The sequence below is a fragment of the Pygocentrus nattereri genome, chromosome 19, assembly GCF_015220715.1.
Source record: "Pygocentrus nattereri isolate fPygNat1 chromosome 19, fPygNat1.pri, whole genome shotgun sequence".
Lineage (NCBI taxonomy): Eukaryota > Metazoa > Chordata > Actinopteri > Characiformes > Serrasalmidae > Pygocentrus > Pygocentrus nattereri.
Window position 1 is genome coordinate 7,646,389 of NC_051229.1, and position 21,668 is coordinate 7,668,056.

The following is a 21,668-nucleotide window of genomic DNA, read 5'->3' on the forward strand; positions in this document are numbered from 1 at the left end:
TGGATTTTACTGTTAAAAAAACCCAAACAATTTAAATTATTCCTTTTTTAATGCCACCCTAACAAGTAGTTTTCAGCGTATGTGAAACATCAAGCCTGCTGGAAAAGCATGTAGTAGAAATAAAGAACCTTTCATGAGTAACTGATGTGACCTATCAACGCCACACCAGTACACTTTCAAGTGATTTGTGTTTTGAAGCCGAGGTAACTTGTCATGCCTAAGACAACACTGTCCAGCGGTTTTAGACCCTTACACTCCTGTCTGACATTAGACATTCCTGCATTCCTTTGGTTAGTAGCCTCATACCTGAATTGTTTGATCTTGAAGATATGTCATGTGCTAACTGACATGCATTTTGTGAAGGATAAAGATGGAGACAGAGCAGTCCATCATGCTGCATTTGGAGACGAGGGGTCTGTCATTGAGGTGCTGCACCGAGGCGGCGCCGACCTGAATGCCAGAAACAAGCGGCGACAGACACCGCTGCACATTGCTGTCAACAAGGGCCACCTCCAGGTGGTGAAGACCTTGCTCGACTTCGGCTGCCACCCCAGCCTTCAGGTAACGGACATTATACTGCTGTGGAAATAATTAAAGAAATGATGCCCTATATGTGTTTGTAATTGTTTTCACAAGGGCTGCAACGAATTATTATTTCTGTGATTAACTATCGACTAAAGTAGATTGCTTCCCTGTTTTTTTCCTAACTTGCTTTCATTTTAAATGTTCATGCATGCTGTGAAACATCTGCGGTATTTTATTTAATGCTGCATTTTACCACACTTTATCTATGAAAATCTCTTCGTTTATGGTGCAACAAAATCATAGAAGCATCCAACATTGTAGTGTCAGAATGACCACATGAATTATTCTGTATATGAACATTACAGAGCTTTGAGCACTTTTTAAATTAAATGACAATAAAAGCACACCTTAATATGTTTTTATAAGTAACAACATTGACTGTCTTCACAGCCCGTCTTTATATTAAATGGTTAGAGCATTTCTGTAACTTTTTTTTTTTCTTTAAACTATAGCTTTTAACCTTTATGATAAATGAATGCATAATTCCCAGTCCTTGTCTTAGCCCCCCTGCCATTGTTGTTTTTCTTGTGGAGCACTTGGTTATTAGTGAGTTCAGTCAGGTATAGTGCATTTGATACATGAAAACATAAAATGGGCATAGCATGAACCCCCAAGGGGTGAGCTTTTAAGTACAGTTGATTGTCTAGCATCTTCACTCATTGAGCTGTAAGAAGGGGTGAGACTTTAGATGAAGATTAATAACTAAAAGCCTGCCATGATACAATCTCTGCTTTATAGACATTTAGAAATCACGGACTCTTGAATGCAAAACATTCTTGAAGCCCTAACTAATTGTAGCATTTCCTATGCCTACCTAGTTAACTGCTTTTTTTATTATGCATTTTTAATACTCTTATTTGTAGGTTTTTGAAATGATCTTATTAAGAGTAGCAGTAAGACCAGACTTCAGAGAATCATAGACTCACTTATGTTCTTTCCACTCTCGCCTGCACTGCAGGCGGCTTTGATTTTGTTTGAATATTTTAAGGCAACCTTAAGCCTCCGCTTTGCTTTCCATCAAAACCATCTATTTTCCTGGGCAGAGAATTTTTCTTCCCCTTCGCTTTAAGGGGGTGTTTTTGTGACTGTTCGTGCTCCAGACTAGACAAACGTGTAGAAGTGTTTACTGAGTGCTTAGCGCTGTGGTGGCATGGCCTTTTATTCCTTTACTCAGCAGTGAGCAGTCTAATATAATTTTTTACCGTTAATTTAATGTCTCGGTTAAAAAAATAAATAAAACACAGGGAGATTCCTTCAAAAGAGGCCACGAATTTTCCGTAATAACTCTCGCTAGGACGAAGCAATCTGAACGAAACAGCGTGCAGTGTGCTCCTCAGTATGTGGAGCTTTGAACAAGACATGATCCCCCTGATGTTTAACCTCCATTAGCAACTTGTGGCAGAAAACGGAGATCACTTCCAGCATCACATGTAACGCCATCGATTACACATGCGTCAAGGTATGTAGCGTATTTTTTTTTTTCCTTCATCGTAACAGGAGTTACAACAGAATATTCGGGACCTCTTTCGAGTGAATCTCCCTGTGCTTTCAAACTGTTTAAACTGTGAGGGTTATTAGCATTCTCGTTAGGCTTGAACATTTCGTTTTCCACTGTTGCCAGACTGATGTGTGTAGAGAATTTTCAGAATTTTTAGCATAAAAAAATAATTCTTGCACTGGCCCTCACTTTGGACTCTCCCATTTTTCATGAAACCAGCTCAGGCCAGGAGAGAAAAAGATGCTTACTTGTTTGTTTAGGAGCCGTGATACTGGAGTTCTAAATTAATATGGGACTTGGTGCTGCCCCCTGTAGGACTCAGAAGGAGACACACCTCTGCATGATGCCATCAGCAAGAAGAGGGATGACATGCTGTCGGTTTTGCTGGAGGCTGGTGCTGACGTCACCATCACCAATAACAATGGCTTCAATGCCCTACATCACGCTGCGCTCCGGGGGAACCCCAGGTATGGCTGCCTCTGTGTTACATTAGCTTGTTATGTTTAATTTCTTTGCAGTGAGTTGTCATGGCTTTGGTTTGATGAGGTACGTGCAAGTTGATTTATTTCTGGCTGTGATATCTGCTCACGTTGGAGCCGGTGCTGGGTGACCTACGGATCTCCTTTTTTATTTTTTTCTTTCTTTCTTTATTTCTTTTTATTTATTTATTTATTTATTTTTGCTGGGCCCAACAGCTGTTGAGGTTTTGATACTTTTTGAGGTGGTTTTGGGACACCAGTCCAGGATGATGGGAATGAGTTTTTTAATCAATCTCTCCTTCAATCTCTCGACAGCAACATGGGGATCCTCTTTATTGACTTTGTGGATGAAAAAGTGCCCATGTCAGTATTTATGGCATGCTTGTACAGTGGAGACTTGCTTTGGAGTTAAGCCTAGTCCTATCATCATCAGAAAGTCCTCAAGATATATAGCCCTTCTCCAGCTCACCATTTACTCTTATTTCTCACTTGAGTTCCCACTGCCGCAATCTTCTCCGAACAGCCCTCCAGCCTGCACTGAGGCTGCAGTTAAAACTCGGCCCCCTTTAAGATAAACTCTGTCTCTTTAAGTGGTGGCTCATCCTGAGCCTGTGTCCTAAGTGCGTCTCTTCTGCAGTCTCTTCAGCCCCCATCCCCCCATACTTTATTGCGCCTTGGGTGGCTGCACCCCAGTGGAATTTATCAAATATGCTGTCCGTCTTGTAAATGTGATTGATTAGAAGTTCTTCTTGACGTGTACTTGCCAATAATGTTTAGTCTTGTTTGTCTACAGCTACATTTTCTGTTTTTTTTTTTCCTCCTCAAAAGTTTTTTTTTTTTTTTTTTAAGATTTGATGCTGTCCTCACTACTTTCTGTGGTTTGCATTTGTGGGAGCCATTACATTAGTCTGCATGTACTGCGTTTTGGTGTCGTGCATCTTTTTTCAAAGAATTACCTTTTGCTTCAGGCCTGTTTTGGTTGAACCACTCTTAAGTCAAGTAAGAGCTGCAACAAGAAGAGAACTAGCATCTCTGTACCCTTTCCTAGTTGTGCCTTCCTGATGGTGGCCCAAGTGCTTTCAGTGCTGGTGGGCCTGTGGATACTCTGTGAAACTTGGAACACCACAGAGGAATCCCAAACAGAGAGACGAATCACATGAGCCTGAACGGGTGCCAGAAAATTTGAGTAGCGGATCAAAACGTGTCCCTCTCATGTGCGTGCATGAGATGTATATGCGCAAAATACATGCATGAATACTTAGAGCTGGGCAAGATGACGATATGACAGTGTGTACTTTTTTTTTGAGCATATTGTGGCTAGTGTCAGTGCTTCAACACCACTTGGCAACTACATGTTTGATTACAAAGAGCATAATTAGTCCTGTATAATTGGACTTTGTGCAGCTCAGTATGTAAAATACTGGACACAAATAAATGAGTTTGTAGTTTTGATAGCATTTTTAAAATATGGGCTTACTTTTTCTGTTGTAACTTCAGATATCAGAAAAAAAAGTGATGTATATTGTATGTCAGTATTGCCCGCCTCTCTGCATATCCTTTCTTACATGTGCATCTCATAATCTGGAGCTCTTTAAATTTTCAGACAAAAAAAGCCAAACAAACTAGTAGAGAGTTTTTGGGCTATTTCATGGAAGGGTTGGTTTTGCATGTTGACTAGATTTGCTTTAAGGCTTCACTGTCTCTCTTACATTGTTTAATCTGTGTAGCTCAGTTCCCCGAAGTGCTTTCGGTTATCCACACTTTCCTCGGTGTGCGTATGTGTTTATTGCAGCCTCCTGGTTCCTCTCCATGGCGCTTTGTTCGACTGCTGGAAGCCAGTGCTGCTACAGCACTGTAAACAATACGATTAATAGCCCATGACTTCTAACGGGCCCTGCAGAGGCAAACGCTGCATGCTTTATAAGTCTCGCGATCCTTTTTTACTCCCCTGCAAATGGGTCAACCTGTTTGTTAATTACTATGTGAAGCCCTGTTCTCAAATACACTACTGCATGCAGGCACATCATGATTCTGGGATTTAAAAAATAGTTTAGGCAGTTGTTTTAATGACTTTAGTGTCTCTGCCTGTTCACCAGCTCAAGCGGCTCCCTCTATCCCAGACTATCGCAACGGGGAACACTGTTGGATGATGCACAGATTTGCATCCAAGTTTTAGCGGTCATGTACACAACTGGTCAGTGAGCTTTTTTGTGGTGAATAAGTTGACCTGAGGTACTTGAAACTAAAGCTGATTATTTGCTGGGACTTTTTAGCCACAAGAAACAGGCAGGCTTGCCAATGTGTTTATTTGTTTTTCCCCTGTGATGCTTGCTTATACATTGTGAGAACAAGTAATGACTTCAGTGTAAGTCCGCAAAGGTTTTGGATCCCCTGCTTGATTTAATGATAAAAGTTCCTTTGAAGGTCATGTAATATAGGGATGTTTTTTTATTCATGCTGATTTGGTGGCGTTGGTCCATCAAGCCATGCAGATAGGCAGGGTCAGCATAATATGGTGACGAATTTGAGTAATTGGGGACAGCATTGTAATGCAGTGTGGGAGAAGGAGAACTGGAGTGTGTGGCAGAGAGAAGGGAAGAGAAGATCTTCCGAAAGACCTAGCACTGCCTCTGTTGCAACGCTGTGCGAGGATACACTGATCTAGCTGTCTGTCATTGGTGTGCATGTGTCTCTATGTCTATATGTGTGTACACAGCCCCCCTTTACCATAGCATCTGGCTTTTATCTCCACTCCTCTCCCGCTGTTTGTGAGCAGGAGGATTATTGAGAGGCAGAGAGGCTACTGATCCCGGGTGTGTCGCAGTGAGCTCATGCTGTAACTCTCTCTCTCTCTCTCTCTCTCTCTCTCTCTCTCTCTCTCTCTCTCTCTCTCTCTCTCTCTCTCTCTCTCTCTCTCTCTGTGTGTCTCCCTTTCTCCTCTCTCTTTCTCTTACCTCTCTCTGTCTCTGTCTCTCTGTCTCCCTTTCTCCTCTCTCTTTCTCTTACCTCTCACTCTCTCTCTCTCTCTCTCTCTCTCTCTCTCTCTCTCTCTCTCTCTCTCTCTCTCTCTCTCTCTAACTCCCCGTCCCCTCCTGTAAAAGGCAGTCTCAGTTGTTCACGTGTGCTTTTCAAACCCCATGGTCTAGCCCACCTCTGCGCCATGCTGCACCTCAACATTTTATATTCAGCACAGTGTGTCCCGCCCTGCAAAAATGGATAACCCCTGTGCTTCAACCAAGCTTGATAAATCAGACCGTCTTTTGGACAACATTGAAAGAAGAGAAAAATGGGTAGCAAAGGTTTTTTGGGTTGACTGAAGTTTTATTTCTGTAAAAGAAAGCGTTTTGAACGACACCGCAAAGTCAGTGACATTTACTTAAGAGTTTATAATGCTGCTGCTTTGTCATTTCACTATATTCACATTTGAAGTAAACACATAAGAGAAAGTGCAGTCAGAGCTTAACAGTAGGAGCCATCCAGAAAGTTCCTGTTGTCATCAAAGCATAGCTACAGCTGGTTGAAGGGGACCAAATCCATTGAAGAGGTGATTTGGTTCCATTTTACCAGCTTTAGCAAAGCATTGGGGGGTTCATTACAAAAGACAGATGGGGAAACCTCTCCATTGGTCATCCTGCGGACTAGAAGTGCTTGATTGCATGGTCCAGCTTCCAGCTTAGTGAAACGGGACAAGAACTCCTGTGGAAATATTTAGGTTCATGGTTACCAGGTAAGGTTCGTCATGGAAACTTGTAAGGAATCCCCTCCCCTGAGCACGGGTACAGGACAGCTTGCGTCGCAACTGTTTTATCGACGTCCTGCTGCATCTCAGCACCCTCCCACCCTCCAGCAAGTGATCTTCCCCTTCTTTCCTTCCTTCAAACACTTTCTCACTTTTGCAGAGAAAGAAAAATTGCACCCAGAAAAAAAGCATAATAATAATCTTTTGTGGTACACTTGAGTCACATGTCCGGGAGTCATGTAGCAATTACAGCTGCTGATGGACGGGGCCTGGTGTGGGCATAGTGCCGCTTAGGCTGCAGCGATGTGCTGCTCACTTAGTAGCACAAAACTCCTAACTTTTACCAATATTGTCATCCCGGGATACATTGCAAAGCCTTGATAATTTTCCAGCTAAATTCAATTATGGAGAGTGTTGCGAGGCGGGGGCTCGTCTGAAACTGCTCCCGTGGTGAAGTTAAAATAACACGGATATTTGTGCTTCTTGCAAGCATCTGGTTTCGACCTGACACTTTTTCAAACTAAACCATCAGGCTTTTGTAATATTCCACCAGCACATTGTTTTGGAAGATGTAATAGCCTAACTGCACTTCAGCAAAAGGAAGCGTCTTTAACTGGATGTCTTCTGGTTTGTCTCAATGTGTGGGGTCACTGCTGCTCAATATGGCACTTGTTAAGCACAGGTCAGTAAAGTGCTATTTACACCACTAGTCCCCCGCCCGTCGGTAGACAGACACTTGCTCAAACATCCTGGGCAAATCTCTACCCCAGATACGCTTGGCCATAAGTGGGCAAAAGCCAGGGACAGCAGCTGAACATTTTATAATGTCAGCATCTGCTGTGGGTGTCAGTCAGGCTGAGGTTGAGGGCGAGAGAAAGAGAGGGATCACAGCTACATGACTGACAGGACTGACCCATACAGCAAGCACTGCACAAAACTGGAGAGAGCGGGAGACCACAGAGGACAGACTGGAGTGTCTGTGACAATTCAGAGAAATGGGCCACTTTCTCTCTTAAGCCCAATCATGACCAAAGCCATTAACTCTTAATCTTAATACAAAAGTTGTCCTTTATTTGTTCCCTGCTGTTTTAAGTAGACGAAACTTAAGTTTTTCACCAGCTTGTCTTAACAACCTAGATTTTGTATTGCGAGAAGTAACAGTGGTGCTTTTGCTGTATTTATGCTCATAAATCAAGTATGACCTCAACAAAGGAAACAATGTGGGGCACCACAATGTAAAGTTTCAAGTAGAGAAGTAGGTTAGTCTCACTTAAGTGTGAAATTTGGATCAGATGCTGCCTACAGTTTTCTGCATATTACTGGTACCTGCTCACCTGAATAAGCTTTGCATGTTGAACCACATTTTACTACCTTACTACCAAACAAATCTTAGACGCTTTATCAAGAATGAACTTCTATGACTTGTCATATATCTGTGCAACAGTTATTCTAACCAAATTAAGTCAAATGAAGGAACTGTGTGAGAGCATGACGCAGTCTGCCTGTTTGATGAGAGAATATAGTGCAGCCCCTCTTCTGTCCCCCCAACACCCATTCTCTTTTTGTAGAGGTGGGCAACAATTGAAATCAGCTGACAGGCGGACCTGACTGATCCTACATTGTCACTTTTCCATACCCTAATCTGACTGTTTTGTAGCTCACCAAAGCATTTGGCAAGCCTTGCAAACGTGAACAATGGGGACAGGAATCAGAGATGGAGGGGCTGGGGTATGCAGTGTTGGTTGAAGGGGGGTTGATGGTCATGGGTGGAGTGGGCAGCTGTACGGTCATGCATTGTAGCGAAGCCTTGGGTTAATAGCCAAGCGCTCTGCACCTTTCTGGAACCATCAGCAAGTCCCAGTGTTTTTTTTTTGTTTGTTTGTTTTTTTTTTCCCACCTTCGTGGGGCAAAAAAGTTGCCCCCAGCTGACCCCCTTTTGTTTCATTTTCAGGCAAAGGGGGGGACCTTTGGAAAAGATTATGGTATTAATCTTTCGTACTAGCTCCGACATACCACTGCCCCCACGGAAGAAGGGGCCAAGTTGCGACTGGCAGCTTTTCAAGGTCCATAATGCAGCAAACTCTCCAATAATAAAAGAACCCCTGTTCCAATTGCTGTTTTTCTTTTCTTGCATTTTGTCTTGATCATTTTGGGTAGAAGTGACTAGAAACTGTTCTCTTTTAAGGATCATAAAACCATATAACGCAACCTTTTTTAGGTAGAATTTTGTTCCATGCACCATTTAAAAAAAAAAAAAAAAAAAAAAAAAAAAATGATATAGGCTTAAATATTACCTTAACTGGCCTATGAACTTTATTGACTACCTGCTGCAAAGGGCTATTTAGCATGCAAGTTGCTTTATTAGGGAGGAGCATGTTGGTGTGCCGGTGAAGTCCCTGACAGGGAGCTGTAACTTCCTCTAGAATATATGCTGCAGTAAACCTCTGCACTCTTATTCAACACTGTTTTCACCTCAGTATTGCACAGTCTTCACATACTTACACACAGTAACCCTTGTAACAAAGAATGTTAAATCAGAGAAAAGTCCTGATTTGAGGATTAGCACCCGACCAAGAATACATACTTCTTTACATTCCATAGCTGTCGTATGTTCATATGGGCACATAAAGAAGTATGTACACCAAGTAGGTAACTCCAAGCATAGCTCAGTGTCCTTACCTTGTTTGATTTGCTCTGTTAACATTTGGTTTGCAGATATATCAATCTTTTGTATTCTGTGATTACTATCAGCTAAGCCCAAAAACACCACATTACAATGCCGTGGTATGGCGATATACATTATAGTGTAAGGTCACTTTCAGTGGTGGTGCTGTAGAAAAGAGGCTTGTTCTCACCCCAGACCCAGCAGAACTGGCTGTTCTCCCCAGTACACATTTAGATGTGTTCAGGTCCGCACAGTGCCGTCTGGTCCAGTGACCCTGCTTGTCCTCTAGAGATCTGAGAGAATCCATAGGGAATACAGAAAAGAACGCCCAGGACTTCTGTTGCAAATTAAAAAAAAAAAAAAAAAAAGGTTACCACTATCCTTTGTCCTGGAAAAAAGAGAGTACAAAAACAGTACAGCAAGGGAGAACGTCCTTGCCATTTGGCTCCAGTACTCCTTAAGATCCTCGGAAGTTCACTGTTACCATCCTGGCAATAAAGGCACATTTTAAGGTTAATAAACCTCCCATACATGGCACACGTTTTTAGCTCCTTTGTACCCACTCTCTTCCCTCACTTACTCACACCCTTTAACTTTGCCACTCTTCATCTCCCTGTAGTAATCTGTTTGACTGCATCTCCCAGTCATATATCAGACTGGTTGCTGATGTTTAAAACGAGGTTGATCCAAGTGGAACAGGAAGCTTTTGTGAGTGGGATTTGGGCTTTAGGCGCAGAGACCAGGCCAGAGGTCACATGCAAGGGCTAATGCCCACTCAGCACTTGTGGATTGGACTGGGTGTGCTAATTTTTTTTTGTTTTTAAGCCCCTCCCTCGTTTCTTTAGTAGTGCAGGTTACTAATTTTAAACTCATGTGCTTTCATGTATTTTCACATAGTCACCTGTTTACTCTAGAAGCAGCTGTTCAACTCTGAGGCTAGACGGTAAAGATCAATAACAGTTTGAGTGGTAGTGTGAAATGTTCAGTAACTCTCTAATGAATCTTTGCTCCAGCTCCACACATTCCACAAGTTTGCACTGGCCCTCATTCACCATCACCACCACCCCCCCCTCACAAAAAGCCTATCACACACCAGGGCCAGTAGGAGAGGGGCAAGGGTGGAAAAATAACAGAAGGGCACTTAGACATGCTATTCTGGGCCATGGTGGAAATCCTGGATGAGTTTTACTGCTTCACAGAGTTAGATATGTTGGCGTGGCATGACTGAACTGAGCAATTAATGATTGGATGCCTGGTGACGCCAGTGTTAGAAAGGGTTGGAATTAGGAGGGAGGCGTCGGCTCAAAGTATGACGTCCCATTTAGGAAATGTCACAGAGATCTGAGAGATCCGAGGAGCAGAGCGAACGAGAGAGCTTTTCTTTTGGTTTAAGGCCACATACTATGGGCAAGAGTGAAAAAGAGGGGTGTTTGCTTCCCAACATGCAGCAGTAGAGGTGGCACTGCAGCACTGTTGCCCTGCCCCTGCCTGGCGATTAGAGAGCATGCAGAGAGGCACACACGAAAATGGGTTATTATCCTGGGTGTCAAGGGTTCAGTGACTGACACACATACCCAGAAGCCGCCCTGTCAACCCACCTCACCCTCCCCGCTCCCACCCAACTAGAGAATTAATACGCCATCACAGCTGTTTTCTGTCAATCTGTTCTCACCCCCAACCTTGTCTAAAACTCACGTCCCACCATGATTCCAAAGTCCATCAGCATCTTTCCAGATAATATACACCTTTTTCCCCCCTACCGTGTCCTGAAACAGTCCAGAAACTCCAAAAAAATGTTCCGTAAATTAATGGTGACCGCCACGAAAACATATATCGGCCACTGTGGAAAAAAGCAGCGCAAGGTGTGTGACTGTCCCAGCGGAGAACTGTATTCCATTTGGAAGTACCCCAAAGTGGAATGGTCCAGGCTATATTGGAGAAAGAGTGCAGGAAAAAAAAACTGATCCAGAGAGTAGTGAGTTTGAGTTAACAAGTCTGTCATTAGATAGCTATAGCGCTGCAGCCATGAGGGGCTAATGAGCCAGAGAGTGCTGTGCTGCAGCAGCCTGCTGCCTGGACAGCACTGGAATTGCGTGGGGTGGGAGGGGAGTGGGAAGAGGAGGAGGTGGAGTATGGAGGAAGAGAGAGTAGTGAGTGAACCAGCAAGCAGATCCATGTGGATGGTAGCAACTTCCTCCGGTTCCACCTTCACCTGCTTCCACATTGCCTTTCCTGAGAGAGGTTGTTCCTGCTAGTTGAGAGGGGAGCCCCTCTGTATTCCCTGAGGTGCTGTCCAAAAAGTACTTCTTTTTCTTCCGAGTGCACTGCTGCAGAACAGTAAATTCCGCTCCCCCTTTCACCGACCATGCTGCATGCACATACGCAACACCCGAGCCGACGAGCCATGCGGTTTCTTTTACGGTACGTCCGGAGGGATGAGGAGGAGAAAAGAGAGAAAGGTGGAAGACGTCAATGCGGACCATCCGGCTTGGTTGGGGTAAAAGTCTTATCCGGGAAGCGGCAGGCATGAGGGAGCGTATATTACCTGTCAGCACAGTTTCCCTCCTCTCTGTGCTCCTCCCTTTTTCCCCTCCTTTTTCTTGAGTGTGTGAAGAGCCATAACGACCTCCGGAGTTCTCCAGCTGCTGCAGCCATCGCATGCCGACTCGCTGAATCAGCTGCTCTAACCAGGGGGTGGGGTTGAGGGGGGTAGTGAGATAGTGTGGCGTAGAGAGAGGCAGCATGCAAGTCTGCTGAAGGGAGGAGGGGAGGGGTGCAGTTGAGCTGGAGAGGGAGAAGGCACCCTTACCTTTAGAAGGGGTGGATAGGCATCATGCTGACACGCAAAGCTGCCTTTGCCGATCTAAAACCAAGCAGATAAAACTGCAGCACTTTTCCCTCTGCCATCTCCGCCATGTGCATGTTCAGGGCATTTTGCGACGAGGTTCAAGACTGCTAGAAAAGCCCAACTGTGTTTGAGAACTGCATCTTTCAAACAGATTTTCTTAGTTTAGAGGCTATTTTGCCATCTTACATTTGCCTAGAATGCTTCAGTAATACCATATTTTCTGTTGTCAGCAAATTTGGAGGGCAGGAAAAATGAGGAAAGGTGAAAAGCAGCTTCTTTCCCAACAAGGATCTGTCATTGGATCTGTCTTTTTAAGCTTGTGTACATGATCTGCACTCTGCTTAGTATTCGAGGAGTAGCACCCCTCTGTGGCAGATACATCTTTATTTTGATTCCCTTCCTTCTGTGTGTAGTGGACGTATGTCTTGTAAAAACAATCATATCATAAGTAACAGAGAATCCTTCCTGGCTATTCAGAGCACTCTGCATCTTTTGTAGGGCTAAGGTCAAGGTGGCAGTTGTAAAAAGGGGGCCGACCACCATCCCCTTTCGCAGTGCAGAGAGCTAAGCTGTTACCGCTTTACAGGCAGGGAAGCATTTGAAAAACGCTCACATCAGTCACTAGGCTCCTCTCCTCTGTCTCGCTCACCTCCCTGTGACCATATTTAGTCAACCAGTGCAAAAAATAACCCCCCTCTCCACCCTCCAAAGCAGTCCACCCCCACCCCACAGCCACACAGATGCACACGCACAAGCTCCGGGAAGCTTCCCATCCAACGTTCCACCTATCGATTGTGCATCCTGCAAGGCGAGCAGCTATCCTGCGTTCGTGCAGGACCTGCTTGCCTGGCTGCCATTCGCTGCTCTATTTATAGTACTGCCAAATAAAGTGGTCTCTCATGGTCCCACTTCTATTTCCCTCACTCTTTTTCCCCCTCCCCGTCCTTCTAAACACCCCTCCCCCTACTTTTTTTTTTTTTATTGCGTCTTTTTAACACACCCCCCCCCCCCCCCCCCCCATGTTCTTTTTAAATAGCGCTGGAACTATGCTGCATATGGTACAGTAGATCTTCCCTCTGCTAACCTCTATACTTAGTAACATGCGCAGTTGGGTGCAAAAGTGTGAGGAAGACAAAATGGCAATTGGGGTCTTGTCTTGGTGGAGTACTAGAAAGCAATGTAGATCAAACCTGTTACTTTGCCAAAGATAGTTCGGCTATTGTTTTTTTCCGGCAGCTTGGAGCCAGCATCCATTTTATCTTCGTTCTGGGGCACTAGAAAGTATTACCTCAGGGGTGCAGATTTTATTCCTCCCTTTTAAGCCTTTATTAATTTTCAAGTGCCACATTCTACCGTCTCGAGACACAGCCACCAAAATATGTTTAATTAGGAAGTATCGTCATTGAGTGTAACTGCTGGTTTTAGCCATCCAGCAGTGTTCCTTCAGCTTGGTTTTTGCTGTGTCCTCAACTGTTTTGTACACTACCCTCAGTAATAACCCAGTAACCCTCACACCCTCCTCCCTTTTCCATTGCCTTCTCACACCAGTGAAAGTAATTGTGCTGCTGAAGGCACTGACTAATCTTTCAAAGTAATGTTTTCTTACCATTTGGCATAATGTCCCTTTTTGAATTATAGTGTGGATCTTCAAGAAGTAGTTGACCCAAAGGCTTCTCTTCTTCCCGTGGAGCTCTCCATAATGTTGAGCAGCATAAAAGACACTTTCATAATGGCCTAATGACTTTTATTTACTTAATAAATTCATTCATTTTACTTCAAAAATTTTAATGAAAGTTATTCTTATTCTGCTTTAAATCGGCCAAAATCTTTTTCTCCAAACTGTATTTCAAGTGAATTAGTTCTTGGGCCCAATCCCGTTTATTCTTTTTGCCCCTGCTCCTTGTTTTCGAGTGTCACTCTAACTCCTTAGAACTGAATTACAATTGGTTGAAATTTTGCCCTACGAAATGGAACAACCCTCAAAAAAAAAAAATAGTTTCATTAACAGGCTACTAGCACTGCTCTGTAGGCCACCCGTCTTCAGTGATAGCAGAGAGAGGAAAAGGTGGAATGGAAAACTTAGTTAGCTAGCTAGCTACCAGTACATTAGCATGCTAGTAGCGATTTTTTTATTTTTATTTTTTTAATGCTTGTTTTGAAGAAAACAAAAAATTGGGACACCCTGCTCCCTAGACGTGAACACACAAAACAGAGGGCTAGGGCTAAGTGGTAGGGGCAAGGGGTGAAATGGGATTGGCCCTTAATATACCAGGTTAACAATCCATTTTTTTGTTTGCTGCTCTGTGCCTTTCAGATCCGACTTATTTTACGCTCAAGAAAATTCTTCTTGCATTGTGTGAAGTGCTATTCAATTAATGCATATTTGGTCTAATGTACTGCTATTCAATTGCCCTGTACTTATGGGTCTTACAAGAATTGACTGTTTGCCAGGTGTAATGTGCTCCGCTGACTAATGCTTCTCTTCGTGGTCCAGCCCACCACTAAACATGGCCATCAAAACTGCCACATTTTTACCCGTCTTATCCATTTAGATGAGCTCTCTGGTATTTTTCACTTCAGACAGACTCATTCAGTCAGATAAATGGTATTGGTAATATAATCAAAGGCTTGTATTGACTGGAATGACATTTATATTGGCGTACATGAAAGGCGTGCATAGATATGTCAGTTTTTGGACATGAGCAGAGTTTTGGCGTTTGTACAAGTAAATATTTAAAAGCGTCTTGGACTTGCAAACATTGTAATTAATCTGTCGGAATAATCAGTGCCTCACAAAAACCTCACGAGAGAAGAGCCACAAATGGATAGAAATCGTTTTAGATATTCACTTCCCTTAAAAAGTTTTGATATTGCTTGCAGGATAAAATAGAATGCATCATTGATGCAGTTTGGCCTGACTGGGAGTTACTAAAAGTGCAGGCAAAGCTATTCAGTAGGAGCGCAATACATTTTTAGGAATTGTCTGGTATCTAATTAGTGAAAGTTTTATTGCATATTTTTGGTATTGGCGAACTGTCGTCGAATTTGTTGCTGACTCATCAATTTCTACATGAAGATTTCAGCTAGGAAAAACTATTCATTCTAAAGCTGTTTCAGAATATTTGCTTTTGAAGTTGGCAACAAGGAGAGCGTTTAAAGCTTCAGCAACAGAAACCTTATGTTTAAGGCTTCATCTGTAGCCCTTAGCTGGCACAGGGCAAACCAAGTAAGTGTTCATTAGCCAAGGTAGTTTCTCTCTAGATTGCTTAGGATGATATACAGTACTGTGTGAAAGTCAGAGTTAACCCTTTCATTTATTTAATTTGCAGTCAAAATATTTACAAGTACATTTGTTATGGTTTCATTTTTTAATAATTTTTTTTTTGAGACTTTTTTTTGGAGACAGTTTTTCAAAGACCTTTGCAGGGGTAATTTTCCACACCTTCTGCTTCTCTTACAGCTCTGCTTCTCACAATTCAAGTAATTCAATTCAAAGATATTGAGGTCTGGACCCTGGAATAATAAGTCCATTGTTCTGAGAACACCAGCAACTTCCTTGTGTGATTTATACATTTGATATATATATATGGTGTGTGTGTGTGTGTGTGTGTGTGTGTGTGTGTGTGTATACATACATACATACACACATACATACATACACACATACACACATCAGCTACACATCCTTTCAGACTCATAGCAAAAATGTGTCTTGAAAAATTAATAACTTGTACCTAATACCTATTTTGACTGGCGATTAATGAAATGAAGGGTGGTCTGAATTTTAAATACTACTGTGCAAGTATTTTCGTTTGGAATTGGACTTCACTGTATGGCAAACACTTGGTTGTTTACAGTTGGTTAATACACCACCCACAGGCATTTCTTCTTGGTTTTGAAATACGCCCAATAAGTGCTGAGCTCAGGTGCCCCCGAAACAAAAGATCTCATCAATCACATCAGTACTTGTCTGGCGGGAGTTGAAAAGGTGAACGGTCATGATTTGTGAAAGTTTCACACAGAGTTTTTAATTACCCTGACCTGCAGGGTGCAAAAGACAAATGAGTTTCTTAATGTTATTGGTTGCTGATTCATATTGACACAGCTGTTAAAACTAGGTACACTTGCTTTTGTGCGTTTTTTTTTTTTTTCCTCCAGCAAACCTGTGTAGTAGGGTGAGTTTTCATTTAAGGCATTGCTTACCTGAAGCAGGTGAAAGGCATGCAGAGATGTCAAAGCAGCAGTCTTGACACTCAAGACACCACCATCATGGTGACATTTTTAGAGAGACCCTTTAAAGTGCTCATTAGCCCTATTCTTGAGACCTTTTTCTTTGGTTAGATTAGATTAAGTGACCCTTATTGGTCCCACAACAGGGAAATTTCACCTCTGCGTTTAACCCATCTGTGTAGTGAAACACCACATACACACTAGTGAGCACACACGCTAGGGGGCAGTGAGCACACTTGTCTGGACATGTGGGCATCCCTATCCGCAGCACCTGGGGAGCAGTTAGTGGTTAGATGCCTTGCTCAAGGATACCCAGCTCTGGGGATCAAACTGGTGACCTTCCGGTCACAGGGCCAGATATCCAGTTACCTGGATATACCGTTCCTACTTGTTAAAACACTCTAACACGGCAAGGGTTGTTACAACCATTTGTAAAATGGCTTTGCGAGTACTCACTCAATGCTCTTGGTTTGAGAATTACATCCTCTATCCATTTCTCTATCAATTTCTCTCTCTCCCTCTTTCTCCACCCCTTAAGCATTCCATCACTGGGGAGGCTAAAGCTGCTGAGCGGCAGATGGCATAAAAGTGATTTACAGAGGGCCAACCCAAGTGCTGCTGGAGGAAGCCTGTGGCAGCCGGTCTGGGAGCCCCTGGCCATTGTTCAACTTGGCCCCTTTGTGTCTGTAGCTGCACTCCACTCTGATCTCTCACCTCAGCTTACTGTCTCTCTAGGCACACAGAGTGTGCTGTAAGAAACACTCTTGAATACTGAGGTGCTCTGTGCCGTTTTTGATGTTCACTGATTTAATTTGGTTGCATTTGTTTGATGCAGTGTGGGGAATGATTAATGCTTGGTCTCAGAGCTGTTTAAACACTTCTTCAGAATCTTAATCCTGAGTTGTGCATTATTATGTCTCAGGTAATTAGTTGTTTTAAACTGTGTGACACTCCTGGTTCAGTTGCACTTGGAAACTGATTGTCTCCTTTATATATAAAGGAAGGCACTTAAATATCGCTGATTTAGCATCAGTGTTTTGGCTGACACTGGTAAATCCGCATAGTCTAGATATTGAGGATGCACAGATGTGTTGAAACAGTTTGACCACCAGCAAATAAACAGTGAAGCACGGTCAGCTTAGGCCTGCGTTCTGCGTTCAAACTCGACCAGTAAAAGTGGCATAAAAAATGTCAGCAAATCTGTGGGACAGAGAATCTGTTTACCAAAATGTCAGTGGCAAAATATAGGCACATGTAATAAACCTTTAAATATTACATGTGAATACCTAACATATTAAAAATAAGACTTGCACAAATACATTTTAGCCTACAATATGTTGCAGTGCATGATGGGGATTGTAGTGCAGTGCATTGTGAAACAGAATTCATACAGCACTCAACAGTGGCTGCATTAGTAATTCTTGGATGCACAAAGTTGTGGGCAGTAGAACCAGTTGACGTTCTCAAGATTTGAGTTTGGTCATAACCTTTATGGTGCTGTTCGGTTTTAAGGCTGCTGTCATAATATAATAATATATAAAGGATGACTGGTTTCTTGGGTCTAGGCTTTAGCCTAGCATGGACATCAGGCCACTTGCCAAGCTTGTATTTCCTCTCGCGCTGCCTGTTGTATCAGGCGATTCTGTGGTCTCAGAGTCACAAAAAGCCAAAGACCAGCTGGTAATGATAACACGAATGACTCTTGCTGATGCTCTTAAATGAAAGCATGAGAGTTAGAGCTTCATATAAGGCAAATAACTCTGGCATGAAACTGATACTGTATTCTTCTAGATACAAACCATGTATTTATCTCTGTATTGTTGATTTCCCCATTGTAAATAAAAATATGTCCTTAGTGATCTGGTTCAATAAAAAAGTTCTGTTTTGCACAGAACTTTGTTTTGTGGGGATGAGGTGTTGTGTGGATCAATGGATGTAAACACACACTACACCATACTTTGGTCTAGAGTCACATACAGAGAACACATTTCTGTACATTTTAATACAAAATTACTATTTGCCGAGTTTCACATTTCACACACAATTCACTCACTATGTTAAACTCAAATACAAATTGTGCACTAAAATGTGTAGAAAATGCCATTTTTACATGACTCCAAAGCTATCAAACGTCAGTTTTAGCTTAATACATTTTTAATGGTGTTTTTTTTTTTTTTAATCCACGTCTCACAACTGTTCAAGTATTTAACCTGCATGTTTGACACATTCATTTTACTGCTGTAGTCACCATCTAAAATGGAGCAAGAGATTTGGAGTTTGCACATTTTGACCTTTCCCCTAGAGGCATGCATCCACCACCACTAGGACAAAGGACTGATCAATTGAGCCAATAAGCCTGTGGACCGTCTGACACCGTTCCCCAGTGCCCAATCAAAGTGCTTGTACTTCCTTTTGGGGTGGGTCACACTGTGGCTCCCTGCCCATAGTGTCACTAGTCAGTGTTGTAATACCAAGAGACATGGCTGTAGGCGAGGGTGAAGTTGAACTGAGCGAGAGGTAGCAGGGGGGACTTGGGGAATGAGTGAAAATGCTTTCCTGTCCTTTATTCATGTGGAAATCTGCATCATTTTTGAAAAATACATCGTTTTGTCCCCAGTTGCGTGTGGTGATGCTGCTGTATGTTGTAACGTAGGCTCAGTTTCGCTGGAGCCACTGAGATGCTATACAGCTGAACACAGATAAGACAGGTAACAAGTGTGCGAGTAGAGTTGTTTTTGTCTCTATTTTAAGATTAAAGAAACCAAGTTTTTCATATTTGCTTATCATTAACATTCATGCCGTTCCATACAACCTACATACAGGTTAGTAATGCCGTCAATGCCCTTTCTATGAGAAGTGAATTTCACTGCGAGTAAACATGTCCACTTGAACTTTTGCTGCGGTGCATCCTGTTCGTTTCGCTGGGTAGCGGGAGCTGCGTGGTGCTTGACCGTTGTAGCGTGGCCATGTGCTTCGCTGTCGGCAAAAAACTCAAGCAGATTTCTATTTTATGCAAATGAGCCTGGCTGTCGTATTACGTAAAGTGCCAGTGGTAGCTTGTTTTTTTGTCACAGACAGCAAATTTTCTCCAAAACTAGAGGGAGGCAATAATGGGTATTTTTCTTTTCATAATAATGGAAACTTCTGGCTTTTGTACAAAACAGTCGATTGTGAAAATTTGGAGGGAGAATGTTTGATTGAATAGCTACATTGTTTGAGCAGGAAGGCAAACCGTACAGCGCTCATGATTACTAAGGTAGCTAGTTTGCTAGTTCATGGAGGACTGGTGCACATTATGCAAACTATAAAAGCATAAAAAAATTGGTCTGTATTTTACTGTTAAGTTGTAGCAATTAGAAAAAGAGGAAACAGCAAACAGCGTATCAGTTTTAATTGATTTTTTTAATATAACAAAAACAGCAAAGAAATGCCAACCAGCCATGAGCATATTATGAAAATATAAAACTTTCGAACGAGCACAAGGTCAAGTTTCACTTCTTTGCTGTATAAATTACCATACACTTTCTGAATACACTGAGGAGTATTCAGTGGAAGTGAACAGATACTCGCTGTTGTCAGAAGAAAAGCCCAAAATGATGACTTTACAGAAGAAAAAACATTCCACTTTTATTGAAAGTCAGTGGAACCAGAGTTTTTATACAGGTAATTTTGGGTTGTTTCTTATAGTCCATTCAGCCAACAGGCACCTTCAAATTGATCAAAAACTGAAAAACAACAAAAATGGAGATTCCGACAGCAGCATACTGGTAAATGTAGTTTGCTGCAGTAGTGGAAAGAGTGAACCTGATTTGATCTGATACTGAAGTTTATGCCATTCAAATTTAATACTGAATTGGGATACTTTAGCTATAATGATTTGTAGCTATGTTAACTTAATTGGACACCAAGTTAATTATTGCAAGTCTTCTATAAACAACTACACTCTGTTGCCAAAAGAATTCGCTCGTCCGCTTTCACATGCATGTGAAATTGAGTGAGATCCCATTCTTAATCTATAGGGTTTAGTATGATGTTGGCCCACCCTTTGCAGCTATAACAGCTTCAACTCTTCTGGGAAGGCTTTCCACAAGGTTTGAGTGTTTATGGGAATTTTTTTTCACCATTCTTCCAGAAGCGCATTTGTGAGGTCAAACACTGTTGTATGAGAAGGCCTGGCTCGAGGTCTTCGCTCTAATTCATCTCAAAGGTGTTCTATCGGGTTGAGGTCAGGACTCTGTGCAGGCCAGTCAAGTTCTTCCACACCAAACTCGCTCATCCATGTCTTTATGGACCTTGGTTTATGCACTGGTGAGCAGTCATATTGGAACAGGAAGGGGCCGTCCCTGAACTGTTCCCACAAAGTTGGGAGCATGGAATTGTCCAAAATCTCTTGGTCTGCTGAAGCGTTAAGAGTTCCTTTCACTGGAACTAAGGGGCCGAGCCTAACTCCTGAAAAACAACCCCACACCATAATCCCCCCTCTACCAAACTTTACACTTGGCACAATGCAGTCATACAAGCACCGTTCTCCTGGCAACCACCAAACCCAGACTCGTCCATCAGATTGCCAGACGGAGAAGCATAATTCATCACTCCAGAGAACACGTCTCCACTGCTCTAGAGTCCAGTGGCGATGCTTTACACCACTGCATTACACGCTTAGCATTGCGCTTGGTGATGTAAGGCTTGGATGCAGCTGCTCGGCCATGGAAAACCATTCTATGAAACTCTCTGTGCTGTTCTTGAGCTGATCTGAAGTCCACATGAAGTTTGGAGGTCTGTAGTGATTGACTCTGAAGAAATTTGGCGACCTCTGCGCTCTGTGCGCATCAGCATCCGCTGACCCTGTGCTGTCATTTTACGTGGCTGAGTTGCTGTCGTTCCCAATCGCTTCCAGTTTGTTATAATACCACTGACAGTTGACTGTGGAATATTTAGTAGCGAGGAAATTTTATGACTGGACTTGATGCACACATGGCATCCTATCACGGTACCATGCTGGAATGGGAGCGACCCGTTCTTTCACTAATGTCTGTAGAAGCAGTCTGCAGGCCTAGGTGCTTGGTTTCATACACCTGTGTGCCATGGAACACCTGAATTCAATGATTTGGATGGGTGAGTGAATACTTTTGGAAATATATTGTGGGGTTCCCACTATTGGCTGTTGCATTGTTGATGTTGAGATGTACTCTTCGTATTTCTCAGTGTTTTAGTTATTGGCAAGGCATTTTAATTAATGTGTTTGTGCTTTACAGGTTACCAAGGTTTAGATAAGGTCATTTGATTGTTCTGCACCCTTCAATCTGTTTTCTACTTGGCAAACACCAAAAATACATTTGACTTCTATTGACTGAACAAACACATTGTGTGGCCCTACCACTGGAGTAAGCTATTATCAGAGTCCAATTGCAGCTTGTTAGATGTACCTGTTAATAATGTATCACACTGGCAGTAATGAGCTTCCTACTGTAAGTGTACGCTGCTATATCAACAAAATAGGCTGTTCAACACTCGCTGGCATAAAATACCCCCATTCCACTATTTTGTCTGGATGCCTCTTGGTCCTGGGCTCCTCTAGCTGATTGTATCTCTAATTTGGGCAGAAAATCTCAACCGTTCATTAA

General features: G+C 42.7%; 1 protein-coding gene across 10 annotated transcripts in view; it reads left to right on the top strand.

Moving 5' to 3' along the window:
- The window catches only part of mib1 (mindbomb E3 ubiquitin protein ligase 1), an 83,149-nt gene that overhangs the window by 32,301 nt on the left and 29,180 nt on the right, over positions 1-21,668 (top strand). For all 10 annotated transcript variants that reach the window (XM_017702489.2, XM_037531277.1, XM_017702490.2 and 7 more), the window contains 2 exons: positions 364-561; positions 2,399-2,550. In XM_017702489.2, the coding sequence (XP_017557978.1) occupies positions 364-561; positions 2,399-2,550 (350 nt within the window). The remainder of the gene's footprint in view (positions 1-363; positions 562-2,398; positions 2,551-21,668) is intronic.